Source organism: Cheilinus undulatus, linkage group 1, assembly GCF_018320785.1.
Source record: "Cheilinus undulatus linkage group 1, ASM1832078v1, whole genome shotgun sequence".
NCBI lineage: Eukaryota > Metazoa > Chordata > Actinopteri > Labriformes > Labridae > Cheilinus > Cheilinus undulatus.
Genome location: NC_054865.1, coordinates 22,552,471 through 22,577,011, shown reverse-complemented (window position 1 = coordinate 22,577,011; position 24,541 = coordinate 22,552,471). Strand labels below are relative to the sequence as shown.

Below are 24,541 nucleotides of genomic sequence, written 5' to 3'. Positions count from 1 at the left end.
TCAACAGGTTCTTAGTTTTTTAATCTTTTGGGATGACCTTAGCATGCCATTGTATACTATGTTTCTAATTGTGATTTTGAAAAAATACATGCACATTTGATTTTGACAATGCTAGAGCAGACACGGTCCCATCCCCTGAAATCTTTGGTGTTTCTAATAATAATACAGCTGTGATTAGAATAATTGTGTAGGGTTGATTTGGTCTGGTAAGGTGCGACCGTAACTGATATCCCTTCATGTGGCCCACAGCAGAGGTGGAAAAGTCCCAGACTATTGTTCTTAGGTGAAATTATAGTGACTTTGGTAAAAATTTACTTAAGAAGAGGTAAAAGTACTTTTCTTTAAATCTACTCAGATTAAAAGTATTTTTTTAAAGTTTACTCAGTGTACTGAGTAGCTTGAGGTTAATGTTTTTCTTTTGTATTCAGTACTTTATGATTTTTAAAATTGAATAGAGTACAATACCTCCTACACAAAATGCACCTAAGTAAAATTTTGTAAACTTTATACCTCTGGGCCACAGATCCTTGGGACACTCATGAAATCAGTTAAACAAGCCAAACTCCTAAGAAAACAACAGAATTTAGGTAATCATCATGAGAAATTCAGTAAATAAAGTATTGAGGTATATACACTTAGGATAGATGCAACTTTCAAGTTGATAGCCATGAACATATCCTTTATCACCTTGCTCCTCAGGTTAAGACTGGCATAAAACCTTGTATCAATCAAGGTCTAAAGTGAAGACACCATAAAGAAGTCTCAACTTCCTATTGTTGTATTTTAAATTATTTGCTTAAGTTAAATGCCCCTTCTTTGACTTGCCCTGACTGGCGTGCTGCCATTATCTTACTCTGCACTTTGCTACTCAGGGAGATGTTTCACTGCTTTGTTGTTTAGCAAAATGATAAACACCTTAATTTCACTCATCAGTGCACTCTTCTCTTACAGTTTAAGAAACTCTGAAGAGATGCTTAAGACCTGAGACAGTTGTATGGAAGGGATTGCAGGTAGATATGATAGTATCCTGAGATTTTTAACAACAGAAATTCAAAATTTGCATTTGCATGTGCATTTTTAATAAAAAAAAATATTTGGACAGCGATTCACGGTTTTTTGATTTTTCCCTGTCCATGATGGAAAGATCCTATTTTACTTTTCAAGGTTAGCTACTCAGCACTCAGTTCTGAGTTAACCCTACATGAGCTACTTGAGATTTCGTGACTGGTAATTCCTCTCTTCAGTTAATTTTAATCACCATAAATATACTTTTACCCCAAGTACAGTTTTGTTCTCTTTCCACCCCTGCTCAACACAAGCCACCCACTGCATTGTTTCTGTAATTCTTTGCTTTAGTTAGTGCCATTACACAGTCTGTGTTGAGGACAGTGTGATCTCATTCACCTCTCTGTGGTGACTGAATGGTGATGGAAACTCTCTAGGAGGGAGAGGACTCTAAAATGAGCAGTGAGATATTTTGGTCAGGAGGCATTTGTGATCACCAGTTACAACCAGAAACAGTTTGCAGACCATGTCAACAGTAGAATAACCTTTTACCATGCCGTTTCAGCATTTTCTGATCTGATTCTTTGTTTTTAATGATCTGAGCACAGAAAAACTAACTAAATTATATCATGTTTGGAAGAAGAATCAGCAGTTAAGTGCCTGCATCCACAAAATCAACATCTTGATTTAAACATTTGGAACATTTATTAAGTTACTTATTTTTATGCGATCAATTATAAGAACAAAGACAAAACAAGACCCCACAAAGTTCATGATATTTCAACAATTTATTCAACAACTTGATAGACATTTTCTTAAGAAGTGTGCTGCTTTGTTTGATGTTGGATAAGTGCAGGGAACCAAAGCTTTTTACATGCACATGGTCTCAGCACAGATACAGCTATTATGCATTTTGTCATTTAACTTTTTCTTTTTTAAAAATCACAGAGCTTTTGAATACAGCAGCTGATGAAGCTTACCAACAACCAGTTTGATGATATACACAATAACCAATGTTCAATCTCAATTAAAATATAAAGAAAAGGGAAAAACAAGTAAAAACCTACAAAGAAAATAAAGCTGTAAAAATCAAAGCAAATCCTACAAATGGCGCTGAGTGGATAAATCCATGAATACACAAGTCTGAGGATCTGCACGTCACATTGCTCAGCTGCTTTGTCTGTGTATGCACATCGGTTAGTTTTTAAATTAAGTATTGTAAATACTATGAAAACAAAATGCAAGTCACACACTCAGCAAACAAGAAACATTCCTTTCTTTGATTGATCTGGAGTTCCCATGAGGGAGGGGAATGGACTTTAGCAGGGGTTAAGAGAGGAGTAGAGGGGTGAGGGGTTCACCTTGAACACCAGATCACAGTCCTACACGCATGGCTTTCACTGGGGAAACCATACTTTTTATACATCTTAAATAATATGACTTCTACCTGAAGTTGCTGTTTAAAGTGTCTAGATCTGTTTCAGGAGCAGTATAATAAGTCTTAGGCTGCCCCAGTGTGAGTTCCTCAGATAAAAATCAAAATAATCACAGCACCCAGTCACAATATTATTTTCAGGCACTGTGATTCAATATGTTTATTTGATTTGTGTCTGAGGAACTAAAGAGCCTTCTCAGATTCACCTACCTCCTTGTTTACTCTGCAACTCGTACATTTTCTCCCCAAGTACAATGTGGGTAATATGTGTGTGTATGGGAGTGCATGAGACTACTGGTGGGCGCACTGCACCCCCGGTCCATGGTGGCCGCCCTCTTCGTCGGAGCTGTCGTTGTAGGCCTCCCTGCGGCCACCCGACGACGAGCTCTGGCTGAAGTCATAATCCTGCAGGTCCACCTCCTCAGTGTCTCCAGTGATGATGGGTGGCTCTGATCGTGAGGGCAGCATGTCCTCCAGCTCCTGCAAGTGAAAAACGGAAGCTTTAATACATGGTTTCTAATCACAAATCAACTGATTCAAAGACAGAGTGTGAGCATTAAATGTTTTTATTCTTTTGCTTGTAGAGTGCAACACCTTGTGGGAGTGAAACAAGACTTACCAGGTGACTTCAAACGCTAAATAAGTTACCCGTTTAAGATCATAATAGCTCTAGTCCCAGGAAACAAATTGAGCTGTGAATTTTACTTTTTAAGGCTCAAGCCCTCTCACCGAACCACAGACAGTAACACATTTACTTGCTTTGATTCAACTTTAGAAACTCTTACACACTACAAAAATGGTGTAAAATAACTTAATAACTGATTGAAATAAAGTCAGTATTGCACAGCATGCTACAGTAAATTAATGTTTTAAACATAGAAATACTTTCCCAAAAGACTGAGCTTTGCAAAAGTGCATTCAGATACATTTTCCTGGTATTCTACAGTATATATTAGTTGTAGGGGTTAACTGGTCTTAATATCATCAGCTGTAAACTTTCTCTCACATAACGGATTTTTGCAACACTGTCATCACCCGTTTGAATGCATGCATTGTGTTGTAGTGCACACAAGAGGCAATTAGCTTAGCAGTGACAAGTGACTGACAAAAGCTCATGCTGAGTCCAGCCAGTCTGTTTTTCTCCAACACTAAAGAACGGCAGGAAAACTAACCCAACGTCACCTGCTTTGGTCAGCAGTGAGTTAGAATGTGCGTCTTTCCTACCAAAGGTTGATTTGTTTAATAATAGCAACTTACAGCGAGTGTACTTACTTTGCAGAATGTCTGTCTGCCTGTCTTGGGCTGTTCCCAGTGCTACAGTGATTTATATTTAAATAGCTAAAATCAACAATTTAACGGTGTGTTTTAACTCAAGACTTGCTTCTCTTAAGCCCATGATGATTCAAAAAAGTGTGCCGTGGGGTTTAGCAAGGTCAAAGGAGCTGCTATAAACTTGTACCTGTTCTTATAGCTTGTACACTTACAATGAAATTCCATCATTGTTATCTGTTTAAGTGTTTATTGTGAATGCCCACATGCAGTATTGTCAGTGGCAGCTTGACACACCTCCACAGCAAAGAAATTAACTTAAAACTACAGGTGCAGTAAGAAAGAAGTGAACACAGAGAGATACAAAATCATTCTTCTGTGATCTTATGCTAAGACATGATATGAGTAGGCCATCAATCAGAGGCTTGTTGCATGGAGTGTGTGTGTAAGTGTGTGGGTGGGGGCTGTAACACCTGAATATGCATTTAAATTCCTTATTGCTTTTTTAAATACTGCAATATAAGACTATTATCATTAAGGACAATAATAAGGGCAGTAATAAAAAAATTACTGATTTAAATTTTAGGCCATATTGCCAGCCCCAGTTTATATAGCAGTGTTGAGTTTGATTAAACAGAATTAGAAATGTTGTTATTTTGCTAAAAATAAACTAGTCAGTCTCTAGACAAATTACTGCATGATTATTATTTCTTGTATGCCAAGAAAGGTTTATGCCTGTATATCTAAAAAGGTCAAGATGAAAAATCTTTGAAAACAGAAGGACACATAACTGTTTTAATAGGGCTGTGCATGTTCTTTTCAATGCTGGTCAAATGTCATGCTCAAACCAGCCACTAGCTGGGGCTGTAGCCATGGACTCTGTGGTTAAACTGAACTTGCTTTAATTACTGACCAGAGCTACAGCTGAACACCTCTGTTTTAGTGTCACTTTTAACGGCTTTATTATCAGAGGACATAATGGGCCTGTTCATGAGCAAAGATACATTTGTAATGTGCAATGAAAGTGTAACCCATTAAACATTTTACTGTGCTGTCTACAAAAACGAACATAAAACTATTTCAGCTATTTCATGAGGCTGTCCATATTTTCTGAAAATCTGAGAAACATTATTGATTAAATCTGCACAGGTCCCCTAACTAGATGCATTGGGCTTTTTATTATTAATATTCAATCTAATGCTTTGACTGCAGTTGGTCTAGAGACTTAACTACTAAACTCCACAGACAATTATAAAATTTCAGCCTGGAGAAGTGTGAATCACTGGCATCGTTGGTTCAGGGCATATATCTGTACTGGATGTTCATATTTTCATCATGAAGATCCAAATCTGAATTCATTCAAAAAAAAAAAAAAATGAAGAAGAGAGACATGTCAGACATACCACCAGTTTCTCTGGGCTGATCCAGTTGTTGTCAGGGAACTGGACATCAAACTTGACATACAGATCCCCCTTCTCAAAGGGGTTTCGGTACTGAGGCATGCCCTCCCCTCGCACCACTCTGACTGAGCCTGGAAGAGATGAAGTGTGTTTAAAAAAAACTGAATTTACACTGTTATATCTTCACCATACATGCTGGGCCTGCTGGCAGAGGCGGTTCAGAGACAAAAGAAGCCTGGGGGTGTTTGAATGATCCCTTTTGTTAGATTTTACAGACCTTTGCTGAGGATGTGATGATGCCCTACTTTATTAAATACAAGACCTTTTCAGAGTGTGATTCTGTAACAGTGCTGTCCTTTCACCTTTCTAAATGCTTTCTGCCATGACTCGATATTGGTGTCCCAGTCTGTGCATTTGCACTACACTTTGGTGTTGCAAAAATACAAAAGAGCACAGCCTGTAAACACACTGACAGCTTCACAGATTCATATTCACACTCAGAGCGCTAATTTACGCTGCAGGGTTGGCAATAACAGCTCACCCCTGTAAAGCTTTTATTAATACATCTGATACTGGCACAGAGGGGAACACTTCATCTCCTCATTAAGTCGTAGTGACATTCAGTAAATGTGAAACATCACAGGGGTGTAAATATCATGCCTTGAACTGGCCCTATGAAAAGGGCTACTGAGGATGTGCCCCTGTGTGTGTTCAGCTCTCAGCAGGATATGCAAGGTAAGATCAGTTAAAAGTATGTTAAAAATGTGCTTTGTACCACTGAATATTTGCCAATTACACAAAAAAGAATCAAGGCACCTGTAACATTTTTGTCTTGATGAAGAAAACAGCACTTTCAGGTGAAACACAGAACATTCTAGCTGGAGTGCTGCTCAGATGTTAATGCAGCTTAATGTTACTCTCAAAGTTTTTAAGAATGAAAATTTGATGTTGAAATAAAGTTAGAAAAGAGAACAAAAGAGATAACGAATTAGCAGTACTAACCTGGTTCAATAACTTTGCCAGCAGGATACTTGACAACGATCTGTCGACCGTCTAAGTGTTTCAGCATAAACTGGAAGCCGCACAGCGCCTCCACCAGCCCGATCTTGTGGTTCATAAACAGGTCGTTGCCTTCTCGCTTGTATGTCTGAAATGAAGAGAAATCTTTTAAATAAATCTATTTCACTACAGCATAAGCTGGTCCATATTAAACAAGAGACGTTGCACAGGTATTTGAACATGAGACGAGACATTTTACAAGACTGTTGTCAGTGATCATTTGTTCTATCCCAAGTTACCTCTATACAAGAGGTACTGGGACTACTCTTCATTTGAAGGACAAAAATATCAATGACTTCTGCAGTTATTCAGTCAGGAACAAAACGATAATTGTTAAAGCTGGTGGTGAGGAGACAGACTTCTAACTGCCTTCACTCAGACATCCACCCTGCTTGCTCAAAATACAGCACCTGGTTGAAAAGCCTTGCAACAAATACCGTTATCTGCCATGCCTGCTGACAGTGGCTCTTCTCTTATTGATCTGTGTATAGGTGCTAGGAAATAGTTTAGTGACTAAGATAACAAGTCCCAAGGGTCTTATCATTTTATTGGCAATGCATGGCTGATGTTTATACTGTATCTGTGTATTGATTAGGGGTCTGATGAGATCTTACGAAATTAAAAATGTCACAAGATTTCTCATTGTGGTTTAAACCGTCTTGCGAGATAAATAGGCAACACTGAGGCAGAGCAACAGTTACCATGACATAATCCAATACCAAATTCCTTAACTGTTTGTGTGGTAGGCAGTGGAGAAATGGAGCGTGCTTGTTGTGTTCCCTCCTTCAGGCCCCATCCACACAGAGAGGAATTCAGGAGTATACGCGAAAGTTTTTTGTTCTATCAGCGTTTCATCCACACGGAAGCAAAACAGCATTTTGGGAGGCTGTAAATGCTACTTTTTGAAACTGGACCCAGAGTAAACAAATCTGTAAATGTGTACCGTTTCGTCTCCGTGTAGACAGCCACCCACATCTTTCTTGAAATGATTACTCATACATTGTATAGCCCACTAAAGCTGTATGCACGGGTCCAGACAAAACAACAATGGCAGATTACATGGTTGTGTTCGTGCTGCAGAAGCTACTGAGCTAATTATGGCTTTTACAGCAAAATCTGATGCTCCTTTACAACAGAGAACAGCATACACCAGATGTTCTTAGATCCACCATGGAGAACAACCAGAAGGGCAACCAGGAGAAAGTTTGGGGCATTTTTCCGTAATCTTCTTCTCTCTTTTGGTGCATTTCCGTGCCACTTACAGGCTTGGTATATATACCACAGCATTTTCATAAGTTCCATGATTACGCGGAAATTTTCTAAAATAATCCTGTGTTTACGAAAAACTTTTTCAAAACAAAACAGAAATATATTGTATTCATCTCCATGTGGACAAGGGGTCAGCCAGCTTGCTTCCTGATGGGCTATTGCTCTCTCCATCAGTGGTGCTCCCCACAAAACAGGATTTTGACTGTAAACACTGCACGTTTAATGTTCCTGATCTTGAGTAAGTGCGGTTTCAATAGTCTTCCAAGCAGATCAGAGAGGGAGAAAAAGTTGTTCTTAGCACTACCCAAGAAAATCTGTCAAGATAATCTTGAGAACTAACGGATAATCGTGCCTTTACTGAGTTTGGTTGGAAGGGGGTATCAGGCCAGCAATCATGATTGTCTTGTAGTGTCGCCCAGCCTAAGTCATTTTACTTCCACCATCCTCTAACATACTCTGACAAAAATGACAGAAACCTGCAGGGAGAAAAAGCCAGGGGCATTGCTACAGCTCAGCCTGCTGTTCTAATTTACTTAAAATAACTTTGCATTGTCAGAGACAATCAACCTGGTTTTTAAGAGGCAATGTTCACCACTAAGAAAAACTTGATACAGAAATACAATACAATACAATGAATAGTGACAGATGTAGCATGGATATGCCAGCAATATCCATAAAGGTGTTGCACTTGCAAGTCTTTTTTATCCCTCTGTTTGGATCTAATCAACAAAAAGTACAGCTAACCTAATAATCCCTGATTTAGTCTCATGCCAAAAACACTGATGTACTGCAGTGCATAAGCCTGCAGTCGTCTTTTGCTCATTTGACTCTGTTTAAGATGGCTAAAGTAAAGCATCGTCTAAAAACATTATCCACTTAAATTTAAACACGAGAAAGCATCAGGCTCGACAACATCACAAACACAACAGCTAAAGACAAGGTACATCTGAATACTAGAGCCTTCTTGAATGTTTAAATAACTAAGCTAATTTTAGCCATGGAAGGTATCCACTCAGATAATTACGTGACTTAAACCTGTGGAAACGACACTGTCAAGACAAGCTGGTTCTCAGCACTCAAACATTGAAGAGATCTGAAGCACCACCAGCTGGAACAGACTCCTGTGACAAACTCTTTAACTCTGTAGCTGAAACCTCTTACAGCACCTTTCACATACGTACTCCACAACTGAAGTGCCCTGGACATCATCTAGAGGAGCTGACGAAGAGGAAAAACACCTTAATAAACTAAGCCGGAACTTGCACAGACTGTGTAGCCAGGCCCTTGTAGGTAAAAATTCCTTTTGATGTCAGATTGAGCTGATTTGTTAATCCAACAGATCACTGTCTTGATTATTTACAGCAAATTAAAGGGTGTGTTTTTTGCTGCACCGACTGCAGCTTGTTTCAGCTATGCTTGTTAACAAAGGCTATACTATTAATGCCATGCAGGTTTAAATGTTTGTAAAGGTTTAACATGCAACCAGACCTTCACGTACTTTGTGCCTTGTCTTTGTGTTCTTTGTTGGAGTGAAGCCACGTTTTCAACTGCTAATCAGGGTTAATGTTTCACAAAGTGGCAACGTAAGCCCTGAATGCTTTCTTGAATACAAACAGACACACATGCTGTTCATAACGTGTCCTAGCATGACTCTCTGTATGCCCTTGTTAATATTGTAAGAGATGTATGTTATTCTCAATACCACATGCTCTTTGCCTTGTACAACTTAAATAAGAACCACAACATTAAATGTTTTAGGTTTACTAGTATTAAGTAAGTATTTCGCATTTTAACATTGTTTTTACCAACTTTAACATGCCCTATACATTAAATCAGAATAAATGAAAATTTAAGAGCAAGAAAACAATGGGGCTGTTGTCAAGGGGCATTCACAGCATGGTGTTCTAATACTAAAGTTAAACTCCAACTATGAGGGCTGGAGGGAATTAAGCCATTCACTGAGTGGTATAATTCTGTATTTGAACATCTTTGTTGCTTTTTTTGCCTAAATCTGGCTTAGCAGTTCCACTCCCACTCATACCTTGTTTATATTCAGGAGTCATCTAAAAAAATATGACAAACCTATTCAAACAGCCTGTTTTTGTCAATTTCAAACTGCAGGCAAAAACCACCTAACCACCTTTCCAGGCATTTCTTGCACTAAATATATATTGAAGATAATTTAGAACAGTCAGCATATCCCCAGAACTAAATGACCTCAAATGTTGAAGGAAGCTGTGCTCAGATGAGAGAAGTTGGCTTACCAAAACAAATGGCACCTTCGATCTACAATTAACATACTGACAAACAAAATTATGATGTAAGCAAAACTGCATCCTAAACAACAAAAGAAAAATCTTTCACCTATGACACAGAGGGTCTGTTAAGAAGAGTGAAGTAACTAGTCAACCTACCTCGTGATCTTTTTCCTGCAGAACAAGGACTATGTCCCCAGGCTCCACACCAGGTGCCTGGTCAGCCTCCCCTCCAAAGGTAATTTTTTGGCCGTGCTTCATGCCTTTGTCCACATGAACCTCTAGGATCTTCACCTCCTTCACTACTTTCTTGCCCTCACATTTTTTACAGCGGTCCTTCTCACTTATAACTTCACCTAGAGTGGGTAAAAAGATTCAAGGTGAATGGGTCTGTCCAGGCCAGGCCACATTAGTAAAAAAAACTCTTGACAACGGTGCAGTCGCCTCACCTTCTCCATTACAATCAGTGCACACAGACTGCATCTGTTGGACCATGCCTGGGGCCAGCTGTCTGATCATGATGCGCATGCCACGGCCCCTACATGTTGTACATTTTTGAACAGCACCTGTTTTGCCTCCTTGCCTGCATACAAACAGTGATGGATATGTTGTTAGCTTACAATAAATACTTTAGTCATAAATTCCAACCACACTGTTTAAGTTTTACAACTTACCCATTACAAGTGCTACACAGTACATTCTTGCTAAGTTGTAGTTTGGTTGTTTTCCCATTGTAAAGGTCCTCCAAAGACACCCTGTAGAAAAAGCATCATGTTTCAATACTGCTCGGGATGGTGAAATCAATTCAAAATGACAACTTTTGAGATTGCAAATATTTAAATAAATTGGCCTTATGACCAGTTGTCTTACTTGAGTGGATGGACCATGTCCTCTCCTCTTCGTCGACCTCCATTCCTGGATCGACTTCCCTGGCCTCCCATGAATCCGAAGAGTCCACCACCAAAGATGTGGGAGAAGATATCGTCCATCCCAGGTCCGCCCCCACCTCCTTCCCGCAATCCCTGTTCTCCATAGCGGTCATAAAGTTCCTTCTTTTCTGGGTTGGTCAGCACCTCATAGGCAAAGCTTATTTCTTTGAACTATGATTTCAAAGAATAGAAAAAACACAAAAACAACTATTAGAGTGCAATTTCTTTTGCCAGGGAAGTATAACCAGTGAAAATCCACTACAGTAGAAAGATTAAACAGCAGAAAATAATGACATCAGGATGCAACACAAGGAACTTAAGGAACAAAAAGATAATCAGATCATACAGCATCCATTCTTTCTGAAAGTGACTCTAGATATTTTAGTGTAAGAAGTTAGGGACAGCTACATTTTCTGTTAACCTTTCCCCTAAACAATGGTTAGAACAAAAGCACAACACATTCCTGTTAAAGCATACTCTAAAGGTCACAAATCCTTACATAAGGGTGATTCCACAACAAATCATGTGCCCTGTCATTCCACACCCCATACCATTAATAGGTCCATGGAATCGAAACAAAGAAATCAAAGTTGAATTGTAAAATGCTCATATGGATTTTGGTGAACAAGGATTACAACTGTCAGAAAACAGCTCATCTCATGCTACCTAATATGCAAAATAGACTCAGTAATCATTCTGGTCCAAGGCTATGATATAACATTTAGCTAATGCTGAATCTTAAAGGGCAATTCAACAACAAAGCAGAGCTAAATCAACTTTTCTGACATAATCATAGCAAAAATTCAAGAGTTTTGAGTCAATTTCATAGATATTAGTAAGAATTAGATTGGACTCAACTTTGCAAGGTTTAACAAAAGCATTTTTTCAATCGTAATACTTCTTTTGAGCTAAATTCTCAGAGGCTGCCATAAGCTATTGCACATAATGAACCCTTTGCTGAAGAAATGGCTCTTTGCCATGTGGGGAATTATCAAAGACAGGCCCTTAATTTTTAAGTTTCATAGGAATTAATTCTAATGCTCAAAATACACCTCTTAAGAAGCTAATGATAATATTACAAAGAGCTTTGCAAGATCCGGGATAAGACTGTGTGTGTGTTTGTAGTGGTAGTGGGGGGGTGGGGGTTGGGTGTGTGTGGGTTTGTGTGCGTGTGGGGGGGGTCGGGGTCTCTGATTATTCATCAGCATGTTAAAATTACAAACTTATAACCTGAATAAAGGATTTATTAGAATGAGTTGAATTCAGCTCCAACACTAGAAATAATCTAAGACGAAGGCACCAGGGCAAGTCTTAATGTTCAATACGCGTCAACTTGCCATTACCTGATGGACAATGAATGACAGGACACATGCATATGAATAACTAATTACCTCCACCAAGGAGGTTATGTGATCGGCAGGGTTTGTTAGTTTGTTAGTTAAATAGTTTGTTAACAACTAACTCCAAAAGTTATGGACAGATTTAGATGAAATTTTGAAAGGATTCTTTACTATCTGGAGATAGGGCTAATGAAGGAGGTCTGCGCTCTCCGAGTGCTTTTCTAGTTTCTGATATGTTTTCTATGCATATTTCTACATCCAATATAGTAGGCTACTGACATTTCCATTACATACTGACCATATATTTGACTACTTTGGTTTGGATAGTTCATAGAACCAAAATACAATCAGGTCATCCAGGAGATGACTGTAGTGGTGCTGTTCAATTTTTAGTCTCATTTTTCAGGATGTTTTTTACTAGCTGTTTTTTGTGTAATCTTCTCTTTGACTATTAATGGTTTTATGAATGATAATTTAATTTGTTTCCTTTTACCTCTGCAAAGGTGTTTTAATGTGTTGTGTAAAGCTCCTTGGCTTTAAAGTGCTTAAGCTTGACTTGCTGTCTTAGATGCTTTGGCTACTACGGTCTCTCATACTGTCATGCCTCTGTATTAAATCCATTTAAACTTTTAAAAATGCTTCATGTAGAGGTGGGTGGTGAACTGTATAAATACCGTCACTGGTAAAATTTCTGCCATGGAATGTATTTTTGCAACACCATCATCACAGGTTTAAAAGCCTACCTTGTGCTATGATGCACTTTTGAGGCATATCTGCTCCCACAGCTGGCACAGCAATGATTTGTGACACAGCTTAGGCCGAGTCCAGTCACTAGCACATTAAGCGCTAGCGTTAGGCTTACATGTAGACAGGTAACTAACCAAAAGTACCCACTCTTGCCGTTATAACTAAGAACGGTTAGCAGGTAAAAACGTGTTCTTTCCTCTCAAAGTTTGATCACTATACTGCAACAGAGTCAGTGTGCCATCTCTGTCAGCCTGCCTGGGGCTTTAACACAAGCTAAGTGCTGCTTTGGTTGGTCTCGGTTTGTGCAGAGCACAGCGCTGCAGCTATTCATCTTGCAACAGCTTAAACAACCGTTTAAAGGTCTGTTTTTAACTTATGAGTTTCTAATGAGTCTATGCTGAGTCAGAGATCCAGGCTGGGACGTTAAATGAAGTCAGAAAAGCTTCTATAACAAGCTGCAAAAACCCGCTGGTACAGCAGCTAAAGCTAAGCTAAATCAATGCTAAACACACTACTTCCGTCAAGCTCTTCACAATAAAAGTCTGCAGCTGTTATTTTTCTGGAACACTTATTGTGAATGCCTTCACCAGGAAACGTGCTCCAGTCATTAGCAGCTTAACACAACTCATCAGGATGGAGATGAAATGTGAAACTTGGAGTGCAGTTAGAAGTAAACCCAGTGACACTTAAAAAACAAAACAAAACAAAACAAAACAAAAACAAAACAAAACATTTTTTTTCTGCGCTCCTATGCTTAGACATAAATTGAGTATGCCATCAAAGGCTTGTTTTAGGGGGAGAAGAGGGTTTATAACACTTGAATTTGGATTGAAAAGCATTATCTTTTTACTTTTGTAATTCCACGATATAATACAGTTACTGTCAAAGGCAAGAAAAATACCGTGATATGATTTTTAGGCCATATCGCCCAGGCCTAGCTTCATGTTTGATTAACCTAGAAATTTAGTTTTCCCACTGATTATTATTATGTAACAAATGCTGAAATGAACTGAAAACAACAAAAAACACAAAAAAGAACAAAAAAAAAACAAAAACCAACAGCTGTTTTTAGTTCAATGGAGAGATGAAGCATTAGAGAAGAGGAGGCTTTGGTGTCTTAGGGCAAAAATGTTTGTGATTCTTTTTTGCTAGTTATTCTAATTGAGATGGAAACTTATGACACATCGCCTGTTTGAACATACCTTGCATGAGTAATTTCAGTGGAATCTTTACTCATCAAACTGTCCCAAATGTCTTACCTTGTCGCCAGCATTTGGGTTCTTGTCAGGGTGGTACTCTTTAGCCAGTTTCCTGTATGCCTAGGAAAGGATAAAAGAAGGAGTCCAATTAGACAATGACTCACCGAAGGTCATAAACATCTTCAATAATTCAGTAGTTTTAAAACCACACATCTTAAACAATAAAATAAACAAAGTTACAGAGGTAAAAAGAAATAAAAAACTGCCCTCCTATCTCTGTACATACTTTACTTCTGCTCTACTGGTAGCCCTCTAACCCTGTTACTCAGAGTTTTAACAAATGCAGGGAAAACCACTTTCCCTAGAATGTACTATGGACTTGGAAAAAACTTCAAAAACCTCGAGTCACTATTATCAGTTAGCAAATTACATGGAGTCATATAGCTTATTTACAATGCTGTTCCAAGGCAATGTTTACACCATTGTTACTTTTCACCTTCAATATGAATGTCACAGCAACATAAAAGGCAAATTAAGTGACCCCTATAGCGCCAGCTTCATGGGTAGTAGAAGAAGTGAGCCATGAACAGCAGAGCTAGTGGGGCAGAGCAGTGCTCCTGCTGTGCCATGCTCCATCTCACTTTAACAATGCCATAGCAAAACATGAATTAACAGAGAGGGCTACGAATATTACGCTGTAAATTACAGTGAAAGTTGTGGAAATGCACTGTGGAAAGGGTACACACAAAAGCAGAGAAACTGTAAGACAAACTACCTACTTCTATTTTATAAGAATGATGCATAGGAGAGGAATAAATCTATCAAAAAGTCCAACAAAACTTCTTTATAGCATCTATCTGCACATTTTCATGCTGAAAATGTACAATTTAGACAGTGCATAGATGTTTGCTCACAAGTTTTGATGACTAAAAGCAAACAGTTGATCAACACATGATGCCCAGAGATTTTTTTTGTTGGCAGGTATCAAAACAGGCTGATTTAGTTGGATTTAATCCAGTATCATCACATAGTTTTTGATTCTACAAAAGAGACAACCCTACATTGTGGACATGAGTTGAGGTGTGAGAAATCATGCATCAGTGTGACTAAGACATGAAAACCCCTTATGTGCTATTTATATAATCAATCATCTCATCATAGAACATGGATGCTGGGTTTATTCTAATGCTTTCTTTCATAACCTACAAATTCAGTTTCCTTAATCCAAGTTTTAAAAGCCCTGTCATGTGAGTTTTATCTTTGATCTAGAAACTTCCAGTGAATTTTTTCTCTGTTTCCCTTTTTGAAGATGAATGAGTGAAAATGACATTTCCCAACATAGGGTGCCTAGGATTTCCATTTTGTTGCCATGGTATCAAAACAAATATTGATACTGTGGTATATAATCTGTATCAAAGTTGAAATATTTGGTATCAAAACAACCTTATGTTATAGATATGTGTTGAAAATCACATATCAGTGCGACTCAAACACACTGAAAGAAACCTCATCTGCTCTTTACAAAGAGTGGAAAGTAACTAATTACATTTACTCAAATTACTGTAGCCTAATTGAGTAGCATTTTTGTGTACTTGTACTCTGTAATTTTACTTCTACAGTTACGACAGTTGTGAAAATGTAGCACAATTTGCAGCAGGCCGTAAACACAGGAGTAAAACAACAAAGCAGAGGTACCCTAAGGATCAAATGTCAGAGGTATGGAAATGCTTCAGGCTTGAGGGCAAAACCTGTTCAACCACCAATTGCAGCATAGGTTACACGACTGTTTCAAAGTAGAAATGTGATTTTTTTATATCAATACTAGCTGTACTAAGTTCAATAGAAAAAGCTACAGACATCTAGTTGTTATTCTGTTTACTTTCGTTGTTTTTGTAAACACAGTCTAATTGAAACTTGTATCTAGGCAAATATGAGTATCATAAAAGGAATGGGTAGATAACCAATATTTGAAAAGATCGGACCACAATGGGAGGCCCAAAATGTTGTTTGGGACATCCCTATCTAGTACTGTAAGTAAATCTTAATAAAATACTTTTTACATTTACTTGAGTAGATTTATAAACCCAGTAGCACCGCCAGCCGTAATCCTGTACACACTGTGAGTACATTTTTTTTCCATATGCATATTTTTTATGAAAATAAAAGCGTGACAACAGTTGGTGGTAGTTTAACTCAGTACCTCTCCTCTTCCTGTTCATGAGCTGAAGTCTGTGCTGTGTCTCACTAATGTCATGACACGAGTGTGTGTAAAAGTAAAATCGCATGTTAGTTTCCTACTGTGTAGGGTAACGGGCTACTGACTGTGTGTCTGTATGTTGGAGCCTATGGGTAGACAGGCTAAATAAACAATCATCATATCCACGTAGCCTATCACAACCCAGCAATCACAGACAATCAAGAGCTATTTTCAAAGTTAACATTAGCAGCAAGAGTTAATTCCAGCTAACAAAATGGACAAATGGACATTTTTGAAGGCAAAAGATAATAAAAACAGCTGTGACCCAGAAGTCATCAGCAGCAGTAGCAACACTTAAACAACAGCTGATGCACCTGCCGACACCGGGTTACCGGTCACCTGTACAGGCAGTTGAGGGCTGAGATGAAGAGTTAGCAACATCCGTGAGCAGGATGCTATCACTGGGTACCCAAATCACTGTAGGACTAACAGGACAGACCTGAGAGAAACAGACAGTGGTTCATCCATGTCAAATGTCACATATTGCTATATTAAGGTAAGATGATGTTTTAATTATAAATTTGGCCACCGTGCCTTAACACGAGCTCTTTATTTTCACTGCCTGTAATTATGTTTGGATGCATTTATAGCTTTATTACAAGATAAAAACAAGCTGTCAGCAGATCATTCAGTGACCCCTTAAGTACGAGAATTCTGCCATGTGAGCTGTGCAGCCTCTGGTTTCATACTTTCTGTGTTCAGTTTTGGCATAGATATGATTAATGTAAGTCCCACAGCTACTAACGGGGGCATGTGTGCTGTTAACTGTGTAAGCGGTCTACATCATTTAGTTGCGTGTGTGTTTGTGGGCCCATTTGCATGTGTGTTGGCGCACAGTGTTTGTAGTATTGAATCCAAACAGAGGAGATGTGTTGGTTGACAGTTATGCACATAATCTTATTGTCCTGTCCTGAGCTGAGCACACCAGCTGATTTTACGGTTATGTCTGAAGAGAGTTAAAAGTTATGACAGACTTAAATGCTGTGCACCAGCTGGACTTAAGCAGCTCTTATGTTATGACATGGTGTAACTTTTTATGCCAGGAATAAGCTGGCGAAAGTTTAAAACATCAGACATAACAGTAACGCACAGCAATGTTCATAAAACATAGGATCTACATGTAGCATAGCACGGTTCTCTGAATTTTCCATCTTCTGTTTTTTATTACTTATATTGACAGATACGTTTCTTGTAAGTGGTGCAATTTCTTTTGGAACTCTAGCTGCTCTTCTCTTTGCCGCTCTAAAAGCTGTCTAATGTTTTAAGGGGCGGCTTTCTGGCTGTGTGTGGTTAATCTGAGTTTGGGTGCAGTACTTGCAGCGTTAGTCTCTCTCTCTCTCTGTGTGCACCTGTTTGTAGGTGTCATTTATGCGCTGGAATGGTTATCGTGCATACGCTGAATTGTCATTCTGGCAGTGCCACTGTATAGACCTGTACTTGCACTTCTACTGAAGTAAATTTTAACCAAAGTAACTGTAGCTTTTTAACAGTACTGTACTTTGTCTACCTTTGAAAATCAATTATATCTTCATTTAACAATAATACTGCTTAGATTATCATGTTTAATTTCATAAACTACAAACTTAGCTTCCTTAAACTGAGTTTTTGAAGCCATATGTGTATTTTATGTTTGGTCTTTGGCTTTTGTCGCTGTGGTATTTAAACAAATACGGATACAGTTGGATTCAGATCTTTGTCAAAGTTGTAAATTGTAGACATGTGGTGAAAATCAGAAATCAAATGCGTGACTCAAACCCACCTGAGGAAACCTCCTCTGCTCTTTACGCAATCACACGTCCCATCACGGCAAAACCAGAGGGTTCAGCCGGCTAAATACTTCCTGTAACTCAGTTCAACTCAGAGTAAACGCTGATGAAGAAACTGTGTTGTCTCTAAAGCGACAATACCAAACAACTAGTACTCAATACTTCCAGTTTGTCAAGAAACGGCGGCTCAAAATGTCTGACAGCCAACGTTGAGGCGAACGAGCTTATAATGATTAGCATATGTTATCACCAAACACAGATGGCCTTATGTTATCACTCCTGTGTGTGAAACAAGTGACATGAGTGTCCCTTACAGTAGATAAGGGAAACAAAGAACCCAGCAAAACACTTGACATCAATAAACTATAACAACATGACTCATTACTTTACAAGATTAGCTCAAAAACAGATTATTAATGATAAGTAGGTTACTCAGCTAATGTTAGCAGACGCTAGCGGAGGCTGGGCTCGTCATTAAAGCTCAAACTTGATTTAAAATTGCGGCAATTGTTATGTTTACCAGGCTGAATAAAATATTACAAACGTGAAGGAATGAGGGCTCACTGTCAGAAAAAATAAAATCCTTTAGTTAACAGAAATTGTGATGCTACAACCCGAACTAACAGTCTACAGCATCAGACGTAAACACAAAAATCACAAATAAAGTCGGCTCCTTATGATTTCATGTCCTATATATTACATATATGCATGTTTCAGAGAGCTGGTTAGCTATACAAAGTGTCAAAATTCACCGAAAACCTCTTTCTTCAACCTTCGCCAGGCTTAGCTAGCTAACTAAAATGACAAGCACCTGAGCTAAAGCTAACGTGAGGTCAATCGCTTTCAGCGTAACGTCGTCAGTTATGATAAATCCACGTACTTTGAGGGTAATACAAATATAAAGACCGGCCTGAACTAAGACAGAAAACCACCTGATATCATAGAACACACGAGGTTACTCATTAAATGTTACAGCCGCATCGTCACATGAACATCCAGGCCGGTCAGCTCGAGAGCAAGGTGGATGACTAACGGCTAATGTTAGCGAGCTACGCATAGCAACGCATTTCCTGATTGTACAGTTCTAACATTTCAAAGCTCAAAACAGAAACCGTGTGATATTCACAAATCGTGTTGTGATCCCAGGCTAATTACCTTCTTCAGCTCATTTTCAGATGCGGATGGAGACACTCCAAGAATGTCGTATAGTTTGGTATCGACAACAGACGCCATGGTGTTGCTGTGGATGTTGCTTCAGCAGGGAGGTGATGGACAAAGAGAACGAGCCGGTGGAAAATGTTTCCCCAGCCTCGTGCGTCACTTTCCGGAAAGTTACACGCGCTGTGTCCGCTGCTGCCTCCAGGCTGCAGGTATGCGGCATGACTACTGAAGAAAAGGTACAGTAAAGAACACTGCTTAGGTAGTTATTTGATGATTATTCTGATAATGATGTTGACAAGTATTGATGTTGCGGCTGTTGTTTTTGTTGATGGGGATTAAAGAACATATTCAGCCTTTGACACAATGTAATCTATTCTAATTAAAAATGTAATTAATATATAGTCTGTAAGATAATGAGCGACTTTGTAGTCCTATACGTGGGCGAATGACAGTGTTGTCAAGTAACAGGAAACAAACACATCTGAATAAGGACATCATTTTACCTCACAAATTTACAGAAGTTGAAAAAGTATAAACTATTTTACTCAAGTAAAAGTACAGTTACTTTTGTTAAGTAAAAGTACTTGGCTATAAATCTAATCAAGTAAACGTAAAAAAAAATTAAGTCTAAAGATTACTGTAAGTACTGAGTAGCTGCAGAGAAGTTATACAGTAAAATATGATCTTTCCCTATTCACAAAAATGATAAGAGAATAGATGTCCAACCAGGTTCAACAGGTAAAAATCACATCTCTATTATAAATCAAAATACACGGCAAAATTGACAGTGTTGATATAAGTCATATATAGTTAAATTTAACACTTAAAAAGTGTCGATATTTGTCAACACTCAATATAATTGAACTACTGAAAGCGTTAAATATTTTACAGTATGACAGAGCTGTAGTAACTCATGATAATATGTGGCAAGGTGGGTTTCATAGCAAGGCAATGCATTCTAATGCACCATCTGTCCTTTAGAAGCACCTAAAGTCTTAGATGGGGCGTCTAACTCAGCGGGTAACTTCACCCATGCTGCAAATGTGTCTCATATAAAGAACAAACAATAATCCAACAGAAACATGACCAAAAGAACCCCAACAGGTATCAATGTACAATAGGCAACATCTAAACACAACACACATTAAACATATCTAAACACTTTGCCCAAGGGCATGATGGAGAATTTTTCCTATACTGTACATCCCCCCAGATTTGAAATCACAGTTGGCTGTGTATAGACCAATTGACTCTACAGAGCTGAACTAACACTGTTACATAGCTCCAACATTGAAGACAGTTTCCCTTTGTCTGAGATTAAATTACACTTTGGAAGTAAAAATCCCACCCCTGATTTATCAACACTCGGGTTTTTACTGTTTACAACAGATTTTTTGGGATTTAATGTGAAATCATTCCCTTCCTATGTGCTAGTGTGTTGTTAATAGAGGTGGAAAAAAAATACAAGAGTATTGTATTCAAGTAAAAGTACAGTTTCTCTAGTTAAAACTTAAGTAGAAGTAAATGTACTGACTCAAAATATACTCAAAAAAGTACTATTATACTACACTATTTAAATGGACAGCCATGACAGCGATTCTCAGACCCTCATTACAGACCTCCATTGGGCAAAGCATACACAGGCTGAGCAAGAAAGCAATGCCCATACAGCTACATGAATAACTCTTGTTGCAGATTCAGACACCACCTAAATCTACAACATTGCCCATTGCTAACACCAGTACTGGTAACCATATTGGGATAACAATGAAACTGCAATCATCTGCTTAGCCCTATAGGCTGTATGCATAACCATCTACAAATAGGTGCTCACAGGTGTTCAGCCATATGCAGTATTTCCCAACAGTTGGAAATAATCTATTCTCTTAATGAAAAGTAAAAAGGCACTCTATTTGTTTAAAAGAGCTGAAAAAGCGACTAGACAACCAAAGTAACAAAAGTGAATGTTTTTTCCTAAAAGGGCTCACTGAATTATGTAGAAGTATACAAATAAAGCTCATCAGAAATGATAAAGAGATACATATCTTCTGGTAATTATACATAACTTCTGGTATTAACATTTATGTTTTTTTTTTTGTTTTTTTTTTGCATTTAATGTGAAGAAGTATAAGAACAGGCAACAAACCTCTATAAATAAGTCAATATGAGGAATGTTTCCAGATTTACATCACACATAGTGTAAGTTCTCATTTTGTTTAACAACATCCCATGGAAAAATATACATATATACAAAACTAACTTAGTTCATTCTGAATTATAGTCAATTATTTTAATATTTGAAGTTTTACTGTTAACTTAGACCAGCTTAGGTTATTGTCACAACTGAAAAGCTTTGTTTTAGAAACCCTAATTTTTAGATTTATAATTTTTAATCATTTATATCTTTATTCATGTAAAATTATGTAAGTTTAATGATTTCCTAGCACCCTAGGCCTTATCAGTTCAATCACAGTTGCTTCGAGATAAGCCTTTAGTACATTTATCATTCCTCACATTCATATTATGCATAACCAGGAGAAATCCTTCATGCAGTCTCAAAAAAAGCTCCCCTCAAGATGTGACAAGAGCTCTAATGCTGTTACACATTTACATTTCAAATACTTTTCAAAACTCCAACTTCCAGATCTCTTGGAATATTCTGGCCATATCAGAGTATAAAGCACTAAATATTTGTCATGCATGCTTTTAAACAATCCTATATTATGGTATTGTCAGACCAGTCCCTGGGAGATTTGCATTTTCCAGAATTGTTTGCTTTTGTCTAGAATCATACAGAAGTAGATGTAGCTCTACATAGGTGATCAGTCTTTGTGGCTTGCATTGGAGCACATTCAACTCACACTTGTCTATATTTTCCAGTGTAGTATTTAACCATTTTAAGTTCTCCTCTAAATCAGATATAGAAATAAACTTTTCTTGACTGATCAAAGGATTTTAAAATGTCTAAATTTCATCTTAAACAAAAAAAAAAAAAAAAAGATTTCAGGCTTGGTCAAGATATTTGAGATGTCACATAACTATCAAGCCATGTTTCTTTTTTAATTTTCCTGACTTGTAAATGGCAGAAATCTTTTAAGGAGGGAAGGAAGATTTGTGCCTTCCTTAAAGTGGTGTGAAAGACACCATGTGAAGGGAGGGACACGTTTATTTTAGGGAAGAGAACGGTGTTAGAATGGGAGGAAGAAAACTATTTTAGTGAATAGTCCTTTTAATACAATGTACTGTCTGTATCGGCTACTGTAAGTCCTGATAGAAACCACAACTAATTCCTGGAATTAAACACCACACACAATTAAACTTATATGCAACTCCAATTCCAAAAAAGTTGGGGTGCGTTTGTAAATGTAAATAATAACAGAGTGCAATGATTGGTGAATTTAATCAACCCATATCAGATGTTGGAACTAACACATTTTACCATTTCATGAAAAAAATTAGCTCATTTTGAATTTGACGGCAGCAACACTTTTCAAAAAATCAGCGACAGGGCCATGTCTCCTTTAAAAATAGTCTGCAAACATCTGGGAAGTGAGGAGACCAGTTGCTGGAGTTTTGTTTGGGAAATGTTCCATTCTTGTCTGATGTAGGACTCTAGCTGTTCAACAGTCCTGGGTCTTCTCTGCCAGATTTGTCGTTTTATGATGTACCACATGTTTTCTGTAGGTGAACGGTCTGGAATCAGGTGGGCCAATTCAGCACCCAGACTCTTCTACTGTGAAGCCATGCTGTTGTGATGGATTTGATATGTGGTTTAGCATTGTGTTATGGAAATAGTCAAGACCTTCTCTGAAAGAGAAATTGTATGGATGGGAAAATATGTTGCTCTAAAATCTCTATTTTTTAAGCATTGATAGTGTCTTTCCAGATGTGTAAGCTGCCCATGCAATAGGCACTATTGCAACCTCATACTATCAGATATGCAGGCTTTAGAACCGTGCACTGATAATGAGCTGGATGGTCCCTCTCGTCTTTAGTGTACAGGACATGGTGTCCAAAAAGAATTTCAAATTTTTATTAATCTGATGACAGAACAGTTTTCCATTTTACTCAAGTCAATTCTAAATTAGCTTAGGCCCAGAGAAGACGGTTGCTTTTCTCTTTCTGTTCACATAAGGCTTCTTCTTTGCATGATACAGCTTTAACTCGCATTTGTAGATGGCACAGCCAACTGTGTTGACAGACAATGATATCTGGAAGTGTTCCTGGGCCCATGCAGTGATTTCCAGTACAGAATCATTCCCGTTTTTAAAACAGTGCCAGCTGAGGGCCCCAAGATCGTGAGTATCACTGTCCTTCAGTCTGGCTTGTTGTGCACAGAGATTTTTCTAGATTCTCTGAATCTTTTGATGATATTATGGACTGTAGATAGAGGGATATCTTAAGTCTCTGCAATTTTATGCAACATTTTCCTGAAATTGCCCTAAAACTTTTAGACACATTTTTTGGTGAGAAGATTAATGAACCTCTGCCTCTTTATAATGCTCCTTTTATGCTCCTTCATGTTGCTGACCTGTTCTCAGTTAACTTCATTAGCTGTAAAATGGTCCTCCAGCTTTTTTATGTACGTAGTACCATTTACTTTCCAAATCTTTTGTTACTCCTTCCCTACATTTTCGGTATGAGCTGCCATCAAATTACAAATGAGCTTATATTTTTCACAAATTGGTAAAATGTCTCACCTTTAACATCTGATATGTTGTTTATGTTCAATAAAAAAACAAAAAAACAAAAAACAAAAAAACAAAAAAAAAACATACTTAAGGAATGTGCAAATCATTGCATTCTGGTTGGGCTGCACGGTGGCACAGTGGTTAGCGCTGTTGCCTCACAGAAGGCCCCTGGTTTGCTTCCCGGTCAGGGCCTTTCTGTGTGGAGTTTGCATGTTCTCCCCGTGCACGTGTGGGTTCTCTCCGGGTACTCCAGCTTCCTCCCACCACCTTGTTAGGTTAATTGGTGACTCTAAATTGGCTGTAGGTGTAAATTTGAGCGTACCTGGTTGTCTGTCTCTATATGTCAGCTCTGCGATTGACTGGCGACTAGTCCAAGTTGTACCTCACCTCTCGCCAATGACAGCTGGGATAGGCTCCAGCACCCTGCGACCCCCAATGGGATAAGTGGTATTGAAAATGGATGGATGGATGGATGCATTCTGATTGTATTTACATTTTACATGGTGTCCCAGCTTTTGTGAATTGGGGTTGTATAAAATCAAATTATTTTTACAATGATTATAGGAACCCTTATGTGGCTTGATGAAGACTCCAGATGATCAGTTGGAGTGTGTGAGTGAGGGGGGGTTGCTGGCACAGGCTGAAGGTGTGGGTTGAGTGTGTAAAGGGTCTGGCACACAACAGGGGAGGGTTAGAATGGCAGCTACCAGCTGAGATTTGTTCGGCGTTGGTGGCAGCTGAAAAATGAAGACAGAGGCT

The 24,541-nt window shown here is 38.3% G+C and overlaps 1 protein-coding gene across 1 annotated transcript; it reads right to left on the bottom strand.

Moving 5' to 3' along the window:
* Positions 1-1,778: 1,778 nt before the first annotated feature.
* dnaja2a (DnaJ heat shock protein family (Hsp40) member A2a) lies at positions 1,779-19,226 on the bottom strand. Its single transcript, XM_041792430.1, has 9 exons — positions 19,086-19,226; positions 13,968-14,027; positions 10,563-10,792; positions 10,367-10,447; positions 10,142-10,275; positions 9,852-10,048; positions 6,112-6,256; positions 5,113-5,240; positions 1,779-2,920 (listed from the first exon to the last, which is right to left on the bottom strand). Exons 1-9 carry the CDS (start codon positions 19,161-19,163, stop codon positions 2,732-2,734), a joined length of 1,242 nt encoding a protein of 413 aa, XP_041648364.1. The 5' UTR covers positions 19,164-19,226; the 3' UTR covers positions 1,779-2,731.
* Between the last annotated feature and the right edge of the window lie 5,315 nt (positions 19,227-24,541).